We start from the raw sequence: 19777 nt of genomic DNA, 5'->3' as shown, positions 1-19777 counted from the left end.
ATTTAGAAATATGTTGCCAAATTTCCAAACATTTGGGGATTTTCTGATTATTTTTCTATTATTGATTGACAGTTTAATTTACTGTGGTTGGGGAACATACTATGTGATTTCGATCCTTTGAAATTTCTTGAGACTCATTATTTCGAAAATGTTTTTATATCTTTTTAGGATTTTCATTTGTTTTTAGCTGGAGGGTCAATTTAGGTAACCTAGCCATATTGCTAATGAAATTCTCTAAAGTTGTTTTAAGTTAACTGTATTTTTCAGGAATAAGTTAGTTAAAGAATTGTTAAGTAACTTATTGTTTTAAATAATAGAATAACTGAATTGGTTTTACTTTGTCACGAGGAGGGAATTGTAACTTTGGTACACTGTTTAATTTTTTTGTTAAGTGGCAAGAGTACTAGTGTCGTAAGAGTTTGAAAAGTCAGTAATCTGGCATGATCTTGGTCCAGATCCAGACTCTACTCATTATGTTGGCTCTTTCCTTTCTGTGTATGTTCACATGCACGTTCTCCAAATCTGAGGATTTTAATCCATCTCAGAACTTGTTATGTTTCATCCTAAAAGTATTAAGCTGCTGCTGTCATCTCACCTTTCGTCACTTGTACCTTATCTGTTCCGGAGCAATTTTATTCATTTGTGGTCCTCACACAGCTGGTGTAATTATTTGAAGACGCATGCCTGGGCTTTTGTGTATTACTATATTCTGAAGGTGGTTTAGCTCATTCCTTCAAGTTCTTTTTAGAACAATTGTCATTTATCATTCAAGACTCTATTTTCATTCAGACTTTTATTATACTGAAAATATTGTGGATACCTGCTAGGATATGGAATGCATGAAAATCACACTTAAAAAATATGAAGGCATGTGGTTTCTTACACACGTGAAGTAAAATGAAGCAAAATGGTTTATTAATTTTGAGAGTGAATCCATTAATTGGTTTAGCAAATGCACTGTTAATCTGTGTAAGACTGTGTTAGGTGAGACTGCCAACCCACCTGTTGACAAGACCCTAATTCATGTTCGTATTGGTCCTCTTGAATCAGCATATTCGCTAGAGATCCAGAAACACACATTTGTTATACTACAGAAGCCCAGCTGTATATCTGCAGATGAAGAAGGCTAGGTAGTGGCCAACTGCATATGTGGGAGAACTCACGGTTCTAGTATTGATGCTGAGGTTGAGTTTTATACTAGGAAAAATGATGACTAAGCTGTGAGAGGGCAAAGCAGTGACTGGCCTTCCTAAGGACTTGGGAAGCAAGAAAAAAGGGCTAGGTCACTATACGATTGGATGATGTAAAATTTGTAGACGGGAGAATTCCAGAAAATAATGCCTGGAGGCAGAATAGGGCCATGTGTTGGGAAAAGCCATAGAGCTTACTATTGAAGGTTTGGTTTGAATAGTGAGAACAGCTAGGACCTGGTTGCTTGAGAAATATTTTAACTTTCCTGTAGTAAGTTTTCAGTACCATCAGTTGTATCTTGGAATAGTTTTGCTCCACTTTAACAGAGTGAGATTTTTCCTTCTATGTTGCTGGTACACCAAAGGCATGTCTTAACAGTTTTTTTTAATGCTAGGATTGTTCCTAAGAAATAGCTTCCTTATTTACGTCAGCGGCAGGAGGAAAGAACTATATTCAGCTGGTTAGTGTTTGTGTATTAGCTCATGTTTCATGTATTTTCCCTGGTCTTTTAGGCTGCACATGGTCCGTCTGATGCTGTTGGAGAGACTACTGCAAACTTTGCCCCAGTTGCGAAGTGTTGGAGGTGTCCGGGCCATTCCATACATGCAGGTATCCCTCAGTTCACTTGGGTCTGTCACATCAGAGTTGGACCATCCTTAAGCATGCCCACCGCTCTCCTTCTGAGGCTATGTAAGACTTGGTTTGGTATTAGCTCGTAGAATAATGGATGTAATTTTGAATTGCAAGTTACAGCCCTTCATTTTATAGGTGAGAAGGCCAAGGATCAGAGAATGAGATTAAAAATTTTCTACAGCCATCCAGCTAGTTATTGACAGAGCCAGGAACAAAAGTCTGCTCCAGAGAGTCTTTTTTTTTTTTTTTTTTCCTTTCTTAGCGGTACGCGGGCCTCTCACTGTTGTGGCCTCTCCTGTTGCGGAGCGCAGGCTCAGCGGCCATGGCTCACGGGCCCAGCCGCTCCGTGGCATGTGGGATCTTCCCGGCCCGGGGCACGAACCCATGTCCCCTGCATCGGCAGGCAGACTCTCAACCACTGCGCCACCAGGGAAGCCCTGCTCCAGAGATTCTTAGTGTCTAGTAACTCTTTTTTTTTTTTTTTTTTTTGCGGTACGCGGGCCTCTCATTGTCGTGGCCTCTCCTGTTGCGGAGCACAGGCTCCGGACACGCAGGCTCAGCGGCCACGGCTCATGGGCCCAGACCGTGGAATCTTCCCAGACCGGGGCACGAACCTGTGTCCCCTGCATTGGCAGGCGGACTCTCAACCACTGCGCCACCAGGGAAGCCCTAGTAACTCTTTATTAATATTAGTAGTAGAGTGTCTTCTGATAGCTGTTCTCCCACTAGCTGCCTTCGTCTTAGGCAAAATTGTTCTTTAATTAGAATACCACAGTGCCATATCTTAAGCCACTTTGGTTGGATATAATATAGTGTAGGCTAGTCAATTAGCTTTGCAGACTTTTTGCGAACATTTTCTGTGATGCCAAGGGTAGCATATGCCATAATTTGACTCTTCTGACTCTGGACACTTCAACTTTGGTTACCTTAGGTCTTAGAGAACCTTTTCATGGATTATTGTTATGATTGACAGGGCAGTCAGGAAGACTGGGATTTCTTCTGAAACACCTTGTGTTTAGAATTGTTGTTCTTTAGGGAATTGGCTTTCATGTTTTATCTCTCTGTTGACGTCCAGGTCATTCTGATGCTTACTACAGATCTGGATGGAGAAGATGAGAAAGACAAGGGGGCCCTGGACAACCTGCTCTCCCAGCTTATTGCTGAACTGGGCATGGATAAGAAGGTGAAATTTGAGAGTCATACTGTGTGAGAGGCAGGGATTGGCTGAGATCAGTTTTCAGTTTTTCATTCCTCTCTTAGAGGAACTTCACCTAGTTTCAAGGGGTGACCCTCCACTGAGGGCTCCAGTTGTGTTGATTCATCAGAAACGTTTTTAGTGCCTGCTTTGGCCCTGGCATACTTTTGGCTCTGGCTATAAATGAGGAACAAGACCAAGTCCCTGCCCTCATAGACCTTTTGTAGCTCCACAGGGTGAAAACAGTGAACTGGTTGTTTGTATCTTAACATGGCTTCCTAGGTGTATCAGACTCTAGATCATCCACATAGAGACCACAGGTACATTGGAGCTTGTTTTGTCTCTGAGTCCAAGTGAGGCAATCTTGTTGAGAGGACGCCTCAAGGTTAAAGTAAGTGTGGTCTTCTGGGCTCCGCCTCTGTCCCCAGGACGTCTCCAAGAAGAACGAACGCAGTGCCCTGAATGAGGTCCACCTGGTGGTGATGAGACTCCTGAGTGTCTTCATGTCCAGGACCAAATCCGGATCCAAGTCTTCCATATGCGAGGTATCTTGCTTTGGGCTAATGGGTGTGGGGAAAGGAAAGAGGATGGTCTGGTTGGCACTCGGACAGTGGGCAGAGGCCTCTGTTAGAGCCAGGCCATTGTCACTTGAGAGCAGTAACATTCTAAGCTGCCACCGCTCAGGGGCAGAGCATCTACCTTTCTCGGGGTCCCTTCCAAGCTCTGATCTTTTCCAACAATCCCTCCACTGGGGGCGGTTAAAGCGTTTGGAAGTTCCATTATTGAAAAGCAGGAGACTGTTCTGCAAGGCGCAGAGTGGCTAAGAGGATTCCCCTCCTGTATGTTGCTATAAGGTATGGTAATAGAGCAGAGAGAAAGCAGTGGTGTGTGGTGGAAAGGAGATTAACACAAAGCAGAGAAGGTAGAAATGGGGCTGAACTGCATCCAGTCTTAATGAGCTTCTGAGCTGTGTGGGTGGCTGGGGCTTGCCAGGCTCTCCTAATGGTTTTATTTACAGTAGCTTTTCTCCCGCTTTTCTGTTCATGTGATCACTCACCCCACCTCCTTTGGAAGCTGGTTCTATGGAAGGAGCCCCTACTAGGAGGGTGGGGCTGCCAAGAAGTGCCTATAGTGGAAAGTTTTCTCTCTTTTTAACATAAATGGGCTTCTTTTCTAGCTGCCCTAGGAGAAAGAGAAAACCTCTTCCCTGCAGGTGGCCTCCTTGGCCTCTGGCACATATGTGTAGGGAGATTAGATTTGGGAACTGGTGTTCCTTTGTTTTCTCTTACCATGCTGCTGTTCAGAAGAGTGGGGGAAATGTTTGAGTTAGTCAGGAAACGTTTTTATTTATTTATTTATTTTTGCGGTATGCGGGCCTCTCACTGTTACGGCCTCTCCGTTGCGGAGCACAGGCTCCGGACGCGCAGGCTCAGTGGCCATGGCTCACGGGCCCAGCCGCTCCGTGGCATGTGGGATCCTCCCGGACCGGGGCACGAACCCGTGTCCCCTGCATCGGCAGGCGGACTCTCAACCAATGTGCCACCAGGGAAGCCCCTAGTCGGGAAACTTTTAACTCAAGAGACTGACTCCCTCAGTTCCATGACAGCTTCTCCTAAGGCTGTTGTGAGTGCGTTTCCTACCCCCAACACTCAGCTGAATGCCACACTGTTGTACAGGCCGTTCTTAGCTTCTCCCTGGTTTTTCCCCAGTCATCTTCCCTCATCTCCAGTGCCACAGCAGCAGCCCTGCTGAGCTCTGGTGCTGTGGACTACTGCCTGCACGTGCTCAAGTCCCTGCTGGAGTACTGGAAGAGCCAGCAGAACGATGAGGAACCCGTGGCTACCAGCCAGCTGCTGAAACCACATACTACGTCATCCCCACCCGACATGAGCCCATTCTTCCTCCGCCAGTATGTGAAGGTGAGGTCCTTCCCCGGGCAGTGAACCACTCCTGTCCCTCATCTAGGGCACTGTCCTCTTCAGTCTCAGTGAGTAGCGCTGAAGGAGCCGAGGATGTCACATACTCCCCCTGCTGTTACAGGATGCCCCAGTTTAGAAGATGGGCTTTCTGGTCAGGTGAGTCTGGTGTCCCTCGGGAACAAGTGTTCCCACTTACCAGCCATGAAGCTTGGAGAAGTTCTGTCTAACCTTCGTAAGCCTCAGTTGGCACACCTGGAAAATGAGCACACATAGTATCTGCTTTATAGAGTTGTTGTGAGCATCGGATGAGGTGATGTTGGTAAAGCGCAGTGCCTAGCACATAGCAGTGCTCAATAAATGTAAATTATTATTACCATTTCTGTTCCATTGGAGTCCACGTAGTGGAGCAAGATGGCCTGGGGTAGCTGTGCTGCTTATTGCATACTCAGGACTGCTTCGAATAGTATGAGAGTGTAACAGGGCACAAATTGTGAATCTGGTCACGTCCTTCTCTTTGTATAACCTTCTAGTGGTTTTCCATAACTTTTCAGCCAAAAAGTTCTTTGCCGATCCAGCTATCTACTTAACTCTCTACTTTATCAACTGTAACACCCCTGCATGCAGCCCTGCTAATCTGTGTGTCTCTCCCAGCGTACATGCTGTCCCTTCAGAAATTTTTTCCTCTCCTTCTGCATCCCTTCCTTTCCCTGTCTAGTTAACTCCTAGCCCTTCTTCAAGACCCAGCTCAAGTATTGGATCTTTCCCCAGAACACTTTAATGCTGTCTGAGCGAGATGGCCTTTTCTTGGGTCCCAGAGCGCCCTGTGCACACATGTGGAGTCTTCCCCTCCAGACTGTCAGCAAAGACCAGATTTTATTTCTCTTCACACGCCCAGTGCTTGACATAGATCTGATAAACAGCTGGTGATTGAATATGTGGGACACATGCCCCCAAACTCTCACAGTGTCTTCCTGGGGACCACACAGGTTGTAGGATAGCTGTTGTTTCCGTTGTCCTCAATCTCTCGGTACCCCTGCCTCTGTGTGTGGGCCCAGGATCTCGACTGAGTTTAGTGATCTTTGACACCCCCTTGGTTACACGAATGTTTCTTGTTGTCATGGAAAGCTTTGGTTCTAGGGAAGGGAATACATCTCATAGAAAGTCAGAAGTCCTTCTCCATTACTGGTTTTTCAGTTTTTTCCTATTCTGATTTTTGTGTAAGCAGGGTAAAATCAATCCAGTGTCAAAAACCAGAGTGAAATGTTAGAACTTTTAAAGAGCAGTGAGATCTGCCTCCACAATAAGCTTTGCATGTAGTGAAATTGCCCCCGGGAGCCTGGGGTCTTCCTGGGTTTGTAAACTAAACTATCCGTCAGTGAAGGCTCCAGCTTTGAAAGGTGCCATTTACCATCTCCAACGTGAGGTACTCCTAGTGAGCAATGGACCAGCCTTATTCCTAACTGTGGTCAGGGGAAGTTGTCAATCACAGGTTCTTATACAAATGTTCTTCTCCCAGGGCCATGCTGCTGACGTGTTTGAGGCCTATACTCAGCTTCTCACAGAGATGGTACTGAGGCTGCCATACCAAATCAAAAAGATCGCTGACACCAATTCTCGAATCCCACCTCCGGTCTTCGATCATTCGTGGTTTTACTTTCTCTCAGAGGTGAGTGAAGGTCCCAGTCGAGGAGAGGACACAGCGGCTGTGACTGCCTTTGTGGCTCCCTGGCATCCTAACCATCATGTGGTATTTCCCCCATCAGAGCCCCTCCCACCATTTAGGGCTTGCCCCTCCAGAGTGTACTATGTGGTGAGACTGTGGAAGATGCGTATCAGAGCAAGCCATCCACTTTACCTTCCCCCACATGTGGTGATAATGGACAAGTTTCATAGTTTGGACTCTGCCTGGAAAACAGAAAGTATGCTGGTTAAATGAACTGAGGGATTTTAATATAGAGAATCGGTTAAGCAGCCACTGGAGAACCGAGAAGATAAAGAGGGCACATTGCGGTAACACGGGGTAGTGACCGCAGGCAGCAGCCGCCAGCAGCCCCCTGAAGGCAGCGGAGAGGCCCGGTGGGGCTGAGGAGGGGCTGTTGCTGCTCGCACCTCAGGAGCCCGGAAGGGGTGTGATGTGGTGGACTCTGGAAGTTCTAAAAGAAGCCAGCGAACAGGACCGTCCGGACCTGGTTTGTCCTTGACTGTTGAAGAGATGCTGGAGGCCGCTAGGGTGAAGGGCTGCTCCTAGGACGGCAGGCAGGTGGGAAGGAGCAAGTCCCTTCTCTCCCTCCTGCCTTTTGGTGTCCCTCCAGTGCTCCCCACTGGCAGAACCTAAGAGAGGACCAGCCGGCAAGAAACAGCGCAGCTAGCTTTAGTTCTGGACTGGACGTCACAGAGCAGGGTGTGGTGGGGTGGCTTTGGAGCCGAGAGGAAATGGCTGAATAACCTGCACAGCAAGCATGAGATGAACTCTGGGAAGAAGAATGTTCACAAACCCCAAACAGCCATTTCAAGTCATGTAGATGGAACAGCGCAGCTTCTTCCCCACCTCTTTTACCTGACAGAGAGATTCTGAATGTTATTTTTCTTCACACGTTCATTCTGGGTGGGCTGGAGTGCAGACCAGCCTCCTATAGATTCCTAAGTACTCCACGAGCGGTAGCAGGAATGTTGCTCCTTTTCCCTTTTTGACGTTTTTCTTTCTATGCCTTTCTTTCTGCTGGTCCTTGTAAGGAATACTAAAGTTCACCAGGGCCTAGCTTGACTGCAAGGAAGTAGATTGGTTTGTGTTACCAGTTTTTAGTAACAGCTCATGAAAACCCAAGGCGCTGTGGCTGGTACAGATACAGTTCCAGAGTCATTGACTCTTTGTGTCGTTTCTCCCCTCAAGTACCTGATGATCCAGCAAACTCCATTTGTGCGCCGGCAAGTCCGCAAACTTCTGCTCTTCATCTGTGGGTCAAAGGAGAAATACCGCCAGCTCCGGGATTTGCACACCCTCGACTCCCATGTGCGCGGGATCAAGAAGCTGCTGGAGGAGCAGGGGATCTTCCTCCGGGCAAGTGTGGTTACAGCCAGCTCTGGCTCCGCCCTGCAGTATGACACGCTCATCAGCCTGGTACGGCCGGTGTTGGGGTGATGTGGTAGGGCAGGGGAGGCTGTGGACGAGGCTCAGCCAAGTAGGTAATAGGATGGAGCAGCACACACAGGGCTTTTCAGTATTTTGAGAACATCATGGCCAGGGTTGTGAGCAGGGTAGATCCATGATACCCAACTGGGTGCTATACCACATGCAGTTGGCTTCAGGGTCTGCGATTGCCCCTCCCTGGTCCCACCCCCACCTGGCAGTGGTTCCTCTGTTGTGAGGAGGGGTGGCTTGGGCTTTCTACCAGTGTCATTTGCTCATGTCGTGGACAGGATCAACCCGGGATCTGTGCACCTCTCATTTTTGTCCCTGAATACTAAAGAAATGATGTATTATCGCCTAAGATCAGTTGTTTGACTTTGGGGAGTAAATTGAATATACTGCATAGGAACATCTAGGAAGAACATCTTCAGTGTTAAAGACTCCTAATCCAGTGTTCTTACTATTATGCTTTTAGCAAGAAAAAAATAAACTGGATTGTAGTGTCTTACGTCATGACCTACCTTTCCTGCTGCATTATTGAGTGGTCTGAAGAATCCCTGAAAACAAAAGGGCTTTGTGTGGTGGGACGTTGAATGTAGGAGGCTCAGTGTTTGGGCCTTGGCCCCAGGTTCACCGGGGCACCGATCAACCTTGCACAGAGGGCGAGGGTTTGTAGTCCAAAGCTGAGGTGATGACCCCTCAAGACAGCAGGTGTGGGTCGTTTCTGGTGATTGCTTTCCATTTCAGATGGAGCACCTGAAAGCCTGTGCAGAGATTGCTGCCCAGCGAACCATCAACTGGCAGAAATTCTGCATCAAAGATGACTGTAAGCAGTGCTTCTCCTTTTGGTTGCTGTTACTCATTCATTCCTTCAAGAACTGTTCATCGAAGCCCACTATATGCCAAGCGTTAAACTGGGTTCTAGAGATACAGCCATGAGCAAGATAGAACTCTGCCCAGCAAAGAAGCCAAGTAAAAACTTACAAGATTGCTAAGCGTCCATAGACAAAATGTGGGGTGCGGTAGGACCACAACAAGCATATTGTTATGGTCAACTAAGGAGGAGAATCATCTTCACAGGAGTGGGGGCTGGGAGCCAGCCTCTGTGTAGTTGTTGCAGTACTTGTCAGATATTTCCAAAGAGGGTGTAAATTCTTCTGGGAACTTCCAGCAGAGAACCTGGACAAAGGAGGTGGTGGGAGTAGGGCAGCCCTGGCGTCTGGAGCAGGTGCTCCCGTTCTTGTGTGTGAGTCTCGCAGTTGTGTCAGAGCTGAGCCCTTGTCTCCTCTGCCTGCAGCTGTCCTGTACTTCCTCCTCCAAGTCAGCTTCTTGGTGGATGAGGGGGTGTCTCCCGTGCTGCTGCAGCTGCTCTCCTGTGCTCTGTGCGGCAGCAAAGTCCTCGCTGCACTGGCGGCCTCGGCAGGGCCCTCCAGTGCTTCCTCCTCCTCAGCCCCTGTGGCCACTGGTTCTGGACAAGCCACAACACAGTCAAAGTCGTCCACAAAGAAGAGTAAGAAAGAAGAAAAGGAAAAGGAGAAAGAGGGTAAGGGTCACCTTCTTGTCTCAGTGACCAGGGTGATGTGTTCTAGTCTCTCTGAGAGCACATCGTTCATTCTCTTCTTCTTCTTTTTTATTAATTTTTATTGGCGTATAGTTGCTTTACAACGTTGTGTTAGTTTCTTACTGTATTGCAAAGTGAATCAGTCATACGTATACATATATAACCTTTTTTTTTAGATTTCCTTCCCACTTAGTTCACCACTGAGCATTGAGTAGAGTTCCCTGTGCTATACAGTAGGTTCTCATTAGTTATCTGTTTTACGCGTAGTAGTGTATACATGTCAGTCCCAATCTCCCAGTTCATTGCATTCCCCCCTTCCCCCCTTGGTAACCATAAGTTTGTCATTCTCTTCTTCTGAAAGGTTTTTCATCCTGATTTACAGGGACCTAAAACCCAAATGCCCTCTAGTGTCATTTTCAGTTATGTTGAAGGTGACACCTTAAAGAGTGTGACTTCCGTACCTAGTGTCTGTAACGGGAAAGGTCAAAGTGCACCAAACATTTTTACTAGGCCCAAGTTTCTTTTAATATGAAATAACAACACTTGCTTCGTGGAGAGATTGTCGGTGTTAAATGAAACTATGCTTATAAACGTGCCTTGTAAACTGGTAAATGCTCTACAAATGGACACTGTAGTGAGCTTTAGCTGATTCCTTGCCATCAGAAAGGCAAAAGCGTTTTTCTGCGTTCCTGATTTTCATGGTCCTTGGAGGCCTGAGACAGGTGATTGGTGGAGAGCAGTTGAGGTTCACATTCCCCAATGAATTATTCAGATCTCTCTGTGCCAGTCTGTGGTAATGTTGACTGTTGTAGGTAGCAAACTTTTGAAAGGAAATTCCTTCTCCAATGTGACTATCTTTGTCGGTGCCAGGCTTGTAGAGGTACTTTTTTGGGTAGGATTATTATATCTGGGGCTGACTTTTTGTCTCTCAGTAACCAACTGAAAGTTTTTTTTTTTTTCCCCCTGCGGTACGCGGGCCTCTCACTGTTGTGGCCTCTCCCGTTGCGGAGCACAGGCTCCGGACGCGCAGGCCCAGCGGCCATGGTTCACGGGCCCAGCCGCTCCGCAGCACATGGGATCCTCCTGGACCGGGGCACGAACCCGCGTCCCCTGCATCGGCAGGCGGACTCCCAACCACTGTGCCACCAGGGAAGCCCCTGAAAGTTGTTTTCAAATCATAACCATTTTGGTGAAACTTTAAAACATGGACAGAATTCCCTCTCTTTCCACCTGAGCACTGGCTGTAGGACCCTAGACCACTTCTTCCTACTTTTCAGCCCTTCAGTCCTGCTTTGATCTTGCAGGTGAGAGCTCAGGAAGCCAGGAGGATCAGCTGTGCACAGCTCTGGTGAACCAGCTGAACAAATTTGCAGATAAGGAGACCTTGGTCCAGTTTCTGCGTTGCTTCCTCTTAGAGTCCAATTCTTCCTCGGTGCGCTGGCAGGCCCACTGCCTGACACTGCATATCTACAGGTAGGGTCCGGGGCTTAGTTTTAGCAGACTGTGGGTCTGGGACCAGAGTGGGTGATGTATCAACAGTTCTGTCTTGGCTCTATGTTCCATACTCAAGGTCGTCCATACTATAAGTATTTACACCAATCTGAATCCTCTTGACTATTACAGATTTCTTCATTGAGTTATCTGCTTTTTGGCTATTAAACTGATGTCAGAAGCAAGAGATGATCTGTTTTCCACTGAGAAGGCTATGTTTACAAGTTTGTAAAATGACCAGGCTTGACTCTTTAGGGTAACAAAGCTCAGTTTCTGCCATTGAGAGATGTCAGATGATGGGAATAAATCACCTCCTGAAGACAGGAAAGGATCATGCTACATCTGTTAAGGTTGATTGTCAAAGGAACAGTAGAGCCATTCAGACTTAACCCATAGTTGTGGGGAAATAGATACATCTCCAAAACGGTACCTGGGCCTTGTTGATAAATAAAAGAACCTCAGGGTTTTCTGCTGCTTATAATATGAACTGTCATTTATCTACAGAAACTCTAGCAAATCTCAGCAGGAGCTCCTGCTAGATCTGATGTGGTCTATATGGCCAGAACTCCCAGCCTATGGTCGTAAGGCTGCCCAATTTGTGGACCTACTAGGATATTTCTCCTTGAAAACCCCACAAACAGAGAAGAAGGTAACAGATGATTGATGGTTGGAGAGGCTGACTTGCCACATTTTAACCTTTTTTATCTTGAGTTAACGTTATGATCAACCCACATGGGAGTACATATATGAAATCTCTTTTAAGTATATATTAAGCACTCCCAGTATGTATGCCACCTAGATAATAGACGCTAGCAAATAAGTATCGTCTGAATTTGGCTTAGCCAGTAGAAGTAGATAAAGCGGGGAAGAAAATGCAACTCATTAAAGTTGCTTGGGAAAGAAAGTGCTCCTCTGGGTTTCCTGGCAGTCCTGATCACATATCCAACGTGTTTTTGCAATTAGATAACCATTTCATGGCTTCTCCATAATAATAAAATTTCTCTTCCTCCACAAGGTATAGAAAGAGGGGCTGTCACTAAGATCGTGGAAACTACTAAAGAAGATAGAATCCTTTAAATGACTAGGAGTTAGGCTCAGCTTTGTTTGATTCTGAATGAGGGCTGCTACTTCTAGGGCGGTATCAGCTAGAAAGCAGAGGAAAAGTCTTTGCCAGTAAGACTTTCCCTTGGGCTTTAATTCTGGTCCTATATGGACTTCTGTTTTCAGTTGAAAGAATATTCACAGAAGGCTGTGGAGATTCTTCGTACTCAGAACCACATTCTTACCAACCATCCCAACTCCAACATTTACAAGTGAGTTTTGTTCTGCTTTCTTCCTATTTGAAGCTCGGTCAACAGTCCAGTTGCTATTTCCACATTGATTGGCTCTTATTTATGAATCAATACTCTCCTGTCTAGTTGGTCTTTGAATCCCTCCCTTGTAGTTGGGGCCTTGTGCATAGAAGGTGCTCAAAATGTAACTGCTGAATTAGGGTTTGGTAAGCAATGATTTAAGAAGGTCTCTAGTTTTCAAGGGTCTAAGTGTAAATCACATAAGGCAAGTTTACAGAAATGGCTGCATTAAAAAAAAAAAAAACTTTGGAAGACACTGTTGTTTAAAACTGTCAGTTTATTATTTCCCTGGTTTATTAGTGACTGTTCTTTTTTTTCCTCCAAACTTGATTGGGGTATAATTTACATACAACAAAATTTACGCATTACAAGTGTACAATTCAGTGATTTTTAGTAAATTTAATTGTGACTCTTCTTTGAGTCAAATTTTAATGTAACATTTAGGATTCCTGTGTCCTCAGAACAGCTCAGAAATAGGGAACGTCTAAGGTCACTCAGTTGAAATTCCCTTCCTGTGACTTAACTCTGTTGGGATTTCTCACATTTCCTTGTGTTCTCACTAGAGTGGAGCTTGCCTTGGGGAATATTGAGCCATGGTTTTCTCATGGCTTCTTTGTGAAGCTCCATGCTTTCTAAAATGAAAATCTCCTTATGCTAAGACTGCTTTCTTCCTTAGCACCTTGTCTGGCCTAGTGGAGTTTGATGGCTATTACCTGGAGAGTGATCCCTGCCTGGTGTGTAATAATCCAGAAGTGCCATTTTGTGTAAGTGACATCTTTAACGTGGACAGTCCCGAGACTTATAGGGCCAGTGGGTTTCTTGTTTTTAGAGGTTGATTATTACTGCATAGGCATCCCTCTCCCAGTGGTTGGTTGCAGTTGTATTAAGCCTTACCTGCCCTGCTACCTTAAATAGAAACTTCATCCATGGGTGAAGAGTGGGTTACACTGATGAGTTTTGAAGAGGACAGGATGAGCCGTTAGCCTTGAACTAACACACTGTTTCGTGTTTACTTTTGCATTTAGTATATCAAGCTGTCTTCCATTAAAGTGGACACAAGGTACACCACCACCCAGCAGGTTGTGAAGCTCATTGGCAGCCACACCATCAGCAAAGTGACGGTGAAAATTGGGGACCTGAAACGGACCAAGATGGTGCGGACTATCAACCTTTATTACAACAACCGAACTGTGCAGGCCATCGTGGAGCTGAAAAACAAGTACGGGCTTTTCAGACCTGGGGAGGGGCAGCAGGCTTATGAGGCTCAATACCAGTTGTTGCCTTTGATTGCTGGAATCAGGTAAAGCAGCACATTCCTGGAGGCCTAGTATGTCCTCTTGCCTCCTTAGGTCATGGCTGAAGGACACAGGTGAAACACCAGTTCTTAAGGATGCTGACGAAAACTATTTTGAAATTATGTATGTCCCATGGAGCCCTCAGGGTCTAAGATCTTCAACAGCCTGAAAGGAAGCTGAGTGAGGGGGACTCTAGGCTTCTCATACCCATGTTAACTAGAGCGGTTCTATTTTTAGATAGACGATTCTATAGGGGCAGTAGTTGTTTCTTGGATTAAGACACTGTTCTCTTGTTTACAGAGCAGACAGTATTTCTCAAGGAGGTTCTCTAGTTTGAAGTCCTTCCGTTTCTGCATGGTGCATTCCCTCTACATATGTTGATGTTGGATCTTTCTAGATTATCTGTCCCAACATCTGAATCTCAAGGCATGTTGTATATGGGCCAAAGAAGACACTAGCATGGGTTATATAGTGTCAGCTTTTACAGAGACAGACCACTTGTTGAAGACTCAGGCATTTATGTTGGGCAGAGAATATAAGTAGTTGCTACTTGAATGTTTAGACCTACAGGGAGTGCTGCTCTGTGCATAGAATGGAAGTGTTGGTATTACTCTAAAGGTAGCATAAAGCTAGCATGTACCACATGAACAAATGGCCACAGGAGCTCTGCTTAAAGGAAGTTTTCTCTTCGTCGTTTGAAAAGCATAGTTAACATTGATGATCTGCAAGTAGAAGCTGCTCATTGGGATGACCCAGTTCCCTCTGGAGAAGGTGGATTTGATTTTCTGTTGTGTAGAGTCAGCGTAGCTGCTGGTAAAGACCTCAGACTCTGGAATGAGACTGTGGGTTCACATCCCTTGTAGAAATTACGTAGCCTCAGTTTCCTTAACTGTAAAATGTAAAAAAGTTTCCTTAACTGTAAAAATAACACACTTTCAGGGTGTTATTTTAAGGATTAAATGTGTTAGTATATGTGAAGTGCTGAGAACAGAGCCTGACGCATAGTAAGCGCTCAGTAAATATTAGGTCTAATCGTAGTCATATAATTACCTCTAAATTATCCCATGCCTTTACTCTTTCTGACTCTATTTGGCACTTGGTCCGGATCCTGGTATGTCCCTCTGCCTCTCTAAAGTAACCTGAGTGTTATCCTTCCAAGGTAGTTGTCTTGATAGGAACTCATGGCAGTCGTCATCACGGTACCTCTTGGGATTCCAGGCTTCAGCGTGGCATGCTCTTGGAGTAATATCTTCCCTTGATGTGCATTCCCTTGTTTTTCTGGAGTATCAAAAATTATCATATATAATGTCTTAAAGCACCTGTATGTTCTCCCCCCCCCCTTTTTTTTAAGAGAGAAAGAATAGAGGAAACATTTTTTAAATTAAGTTGCTTTTATTTGCCAGATTTCCTTTCCTTAGACTTAATTGCCTTAGAAGAATAGGTAGGGACAGTCTTCTCTTCGTCTCATCAGACTGTCACTGCTGAGGGTCTTGTGAGAGAGAGGCTCTTAGGCCATCTGCCCCTCTGTCTGACACTGTCTCTCCTAGGCCAGCTCGCTGGCACAAAGCCAAGAAGGTTCAGCTGACCCCCGGGCAGACAGAGGTGAAGATCGACCTGCCTTTGCCAATAGTGGCTTCCAACCTGATGATTGAGTTTGCAGACTTCTATGAAAACTATCAGGCCTCCACGGAGACCCTGCAGTGCCCACGCTGTAGTGCGTCAGTCCCTGCCAACCCAGGGGTCTGCGGCAACTGTGGAGAGAATGTCTACCAGTGTCACAAATGCAGGTAAGTGAGTGGTTGTCACCCAGGCCAGGCACATTCCTTGTATTTTTCTGTAAGAGTCTCCTTGTGCTCAATTTCATTGTGTGGTGCCCTCATAATAACTACAGGATTATGGGTTTGTAGAGTGCAGAGTTCAAGGATGGAAAAGGGGAGGGAAGGGGAAGAGTGGGGTGTGTGTGGGCGTGCGCATGCATGTGAAGTCACGAGACCATCCAGTGGTGGGTGGTGCTGGGGTCCCTAGGCTTGGTTCTGGGTCTCCCTTTCTTGTTACCTGGTTGCTTAAGTCATCCTCGCCTATTTGCCGCTGCCCCTCCGAGAGTCCCTGCAATAGTTTGCAGTGTACAGATGTGGCGTGGTCCATCTCCCCTCCCTACAAATCCTCTGCTGCCCCCTGACCCAATCACTGTGGTTTTTCAGATCCATCAACTATGATGAAAAGGACCCCTTCCTGTGCAATGCCTGTGGCTTCTGTAAATACGCTCGCTTCGACTTCATGCTCTATGCCAAGCCTTGCTGTGCAGTGGATCCCATTGAGAATGAAGAAGACCGGAAGAAGGTAAGGCCGCATCCGTCCGAGACTCAGGCAGGGCTTTGATCTGAGCTGTGGACTGAGCTGATGTGGGGAGTGTGCTTTTCCTTCTAGCTGAAGTTTTCTCAACTCAGCACTGTTTTCAGGGCTCAGCTTTTGAGTGGCAACAAATAAGACAGATATATTGGAACACATGGTTTGTGTAGGATTTTGGAGACATGTTAATGAAACTAGAATATCTCAAGCGACAAATGACAAGATTTGGAAAGGCAGATAGAAGTTGGGTGACTTGCCCTGCATTTGTTCCACAGGCTGCTTCAAATTGCAGCTGCTGGCCTTCCCTCATTGTTGGCTTGTCCAGGGGCTGGTTCTCTGCCAGCCTGATGTGGTGGGACTGGATATGGGAGGACAGGGAAGAGGGGGCAACTGTCAGGATAGTCACTAGCAGCAGCAGCCTGGCAAAGCAAAAGAACACCTGGCTTTGGAGTCAGAAGATTGAAAGTTCCAGTTCCACCTGTGCTTTTTAGTACTGGCCTCAGTCACTGCTCTCAGCATTGTTTATTTATACGTATGTCGTATACGTTGTGTCTTATTGAAAATAACATACCCTCCCCACAGGATTATTGTGAAGAATAGAAATAACGTATGAAACACAGTACCTGACCTAGAGGTCCCTGACCGATCACTCAGGGAAAATCTTCATGCTGACGAGCCTTCACGCACGCCCCTGTCTCTTCCTGTCTAGGCTGTTTCCAACATTAACACACTTCTGGACAAAGCTGATCGAGTGTATCACCAGCTGATGGGACATCGGCCACAGCTGGAGAACCTGCTCTGCAAAGTGAACGAGGCAGCTCCTGAAAAGCCGCAGGTAGTCCAAAGCTGGAGGGACATTTGGAGAGGGTTCTGGATCAGAAGCAGAAGACTAGCCCCTGGGTGAGGCCATCTCATGGTGGAAGGCTGACAGCTTCCCTCTTGGTTGCAGGATGACTCGGGGACGGCTGGGGGCATCAGTTCCACCTCAGCCAGTGTGAACCGGTACATCCTGCAGTTGGCGCAGGAGTACTGTGGGGACTGCAAGAACTCTTTCGATGAACTCTCCAAAATCATCCAGGTAGAGAAACGGGAGCAGCTGGACAGTGTGCTTTGTCGTGTGTTATCGATGTCGTTTCCAAAGCAGTTCTTTGCTCTCCCCCAGCAGCTCAGCTCCAGGGGTGCCCTTGCCCAGCCGCATAGCTTCTCACCCACAGCGGTTTTGGGCGCTCGGTAGAGAGCTGAGTTCATTCCAGAAAACAGAATAACGGAGATTATTATAGATGTGTTTTTCTTGACCATTCACAGCCCATCTTTTAGTAGAGGGGTTAACTGGTTTTAAAAAAATGAGGTGCCAAGATTTTGTTCCTGTTTTTTCTGATAGACGTGTTTGCAGGCTTGAAGGGTAGGGCACACCAACTCCAGTCAACCAGGGTGGGCCATACGGTGGATGGCATGTTACCGACCCCACCCCCATGGGAGGGAAGGCTAGCCGCAGACAAGAGGAGCCAGGGTCCTTGTCCCTTAAGTTGCTGGTGTGCCATCTTTGCTACACGTGCCTACGTTCCTGACTTTGTTCTTTATGAGACAGTGTTACGTGGGAGTTAAGGGCGTGGGCCTGTGATCAGAGGCTGAGTTCTAACTCTGTCACTTACTTTGGTCAAGCCAACCCCTCTAAGCTTGTTTCCTCCTCTATAAAATGGGGATAAAGTATCTAACTGGTAAGGTTATCAAGAGGGCTAAATTAGATAATGCATGTAAAGTGTTTTTTCAAACCAAAGCTGATTTCTAGTTAACTTCCTCTTTTTCTTTATTTTAATTGCTGATTTCTTTCTCCTTTGTCTTTTCTTTTTCCTTAGAAAGTTTTTGCTTCACGCAAAGAGTTGCTGGAATACGACCTGCAGCAGAGGGAAGCAGCCACCAAATCATCTCGGACCTCCGTGCAGCCCACCTTCACTGCCAGCCAGTACCGCGCCTTGTCCGTCCTGGGCTGTGGCCACACATCCTCCACCAAGTGCTACGGCTGCGCCTCGGCCGTCACAGAGCACTGTATCACCCTGCTCCGGGCCCTGGCCACCAACCCCGCCCTGAGGCACATCCTCGTCTCCCAGGGCCTCATCAGGGAGCTCTTTGATTATAATCTTCGCAGAGGCTCTGCGGCCATGCGGGAGGAGGTCCGCCAGCTCATGTGCCTCCTGACCCGGTCAGAGCTTGCGCCGTGGTGACGGGGGCCGGTCATGCCTGCTCGTGCTTTGGTGGGGGTGGCAGCGGTGCTGGGAGCACCAGAGGGTGCACGGAACCGTGCTTCTCCCTGCCAAACAGCTTCGCTAGCTTATAATAGAGGAAAAAAATGGGAAGAGGTCCTGGGTATAGCTGAACAAACTTGGGGAGCATTTGAAGCCCGGGTTTCCGTGTAGATAGTATGTTTGGCTTGTACTTGGTTGGTACCAGTGGGGTTTCCTGAGGAAGCAGTTTCTGAGTTTTGGTGAGGGAGGAGAAGGGTGCAGCGGGGCACTTGGACTCAAGACTCAACCAGAAGAAGACAGTTGGAGTAGTGGAGCCTAGGGATTAAGAGCTTGGATCTGGATCAGAAAGACCCAGTATCGGATATTTTGTACTATGTGCCTTGGACACATTTCTTAACTTCTCTGAGCCTAAGGTTTCCTTATCTGAGAAATACTGACAGTGGCAAATACCTTAAAGTCTTGTGGTGAGGATAGACTAACATAATTCATGCAAGTAATAACTGATATTTGTGGAGTACTTAGTCTGTACCCATACAGTACCCACAGCTGGATTTGGATTATTTACTGAGTATGTTGCATAAGTTCTGGAACATGTTAGCTGGTTGGTAAGTATTACTTGCTGTATTATTTATTCACTCATCTAACAAATATTTATTGAGCATCTGCTGAATGCTAGGCACCGTTCTAAACTCTGAGGATACAGTGGTAGATGAAACAAAAGTCCCCGCACTCATGTAGCTTACGTTCTACAGGGGAGAAGGGCAGTAAACAGGTAATTACACGGTACAGTGTCAGGAGATTAGATGTGAAGAGCGGTACAGCTGGGATGGCAACTCTGATTGTGGGTGGGGTTGCTGCGGAGGATAAAGTGGTCAAGGACGATCTCTGAGGGGTGATACTTGAGCAGAGCCCTGTGTGGGGTGAGGGGGCAAGTCATGCAGATACTGAAGGCGCGGGCTACACACAGAGGAAATAGCAAGTGTCAGGAGGAGAGGCAGGGGTGTGCCCGGGGTGTGAGGGGTGGGGGAGCCCTTGTGCATGGAGTGAAGGATACCAGTGGGGGAACAAAGGGGAGGGGATTTAGTGAGAGATCGCCAGGGCCCTGGTCCTGTAGGGTCTCGTAGGCCATTATAAGGACTTGGATTTTATTCAAGACACGTTGGGAAGCAAGAAAGGGATGTGACACAATTCGTGGGTTTTTTTTATTATTAAAATATACATTATTACAAAGGGACATAGATGGGAAATGTGGATGCCTTGTGGGAAATGAAGTGAGGGCAGTTGGCGAAGATGAGGAAAGAGTTGTGGCCAAGGCTGAGTGGACACCTAGATTCTGGAGACTGACACACCAGGCAGTGTCTGGGGGCTGTGCAGCCTGGGATGTGGGCTGGGGAGAAAATCCCCCGTGTGTCAGTGCTGCT

General features: G+C 46.8%; 1 protein-coding gene across 1 annotated transcript in view; it reads left to right on the top strand.

Annotated features, from left to right (window-relative positions):
• UBR4 (ubiquitin protein ligase E3 component n-recognin 4) overlaps positions 1–19777 on the top strand; it is a 127572-nt gene that overhangs the window by 71333 nt on the left and 36462 nt on the right. Inside the window, exons 61-78 of the mRNA XM_065885888.1 lie at positions 1704–1800; positions 2900–3007; positions 3448–3564; positions 4729–4938; positions 6455–6604; positions 7829–8056; positions 8813–8891; positions 9363–9608; positions 10931–11099; positions 11622–11766; positions 12345–12430; positions 13146–13233; positions 13495–13688; positions 15312–15551; positions 15966–16104; positions 16823–16948; positions 17063–17191; positions 17970–18313. Of these exons, the coding sequence (XP_065741960.1) occupies positions 1704–1800; positions 2900–3007; positions 3448–3564; positions 4729–4938; positions 6455–6604; positions 7829–8056; positions 8813–8891; positions 9363–9608; positions 10931–11099; positions 11622–11766; positions 12345–12430; positions 13146–13233; positions 13495–13688; positions 15312–15551; positions 15966–16104; positions 16823–16948; positions 17063–17191; positions 17970–18313 (2895 nt within the window). The remainder of the gene's footprint in view (positions 1–1703; positions 1801–2899; positions 3008–3447; positions 3565–4728; positions 4939–6454; positions 6605–7828; positions 8057–8812; positions 8892–9362; positions 9609–10930; positions 11100–11621; positions 11767–12344; positions 12431–13145; positions 13234–13494; positions 13689–15311; positions 15552–15965; positions 16105–16822; positions 16949–17062; positions 17192–17969; positions 18314–19777) is intronic.

The sequence above is a fragment of the Phocoena phocoena genome, chromosome 1, assembly GCF_963924675.1.
Source record: "Phocoena phocoena chromosome 1, mPhoPho1.1, whole genome shotgun sequence".
In the NCBI taxonomy this organism is placed as follows: domain Eukaryota; kingdom Metazoa; phylum Chordata; class Mammalia; order Artiodactyla; family Phocoenidae; genus Phocoena; species Phocoena phocoena.
Note: the sequence above shows the minus strand (reverse complement) of the source record. Positions and strands in the feature narration are given on the sequence as shown.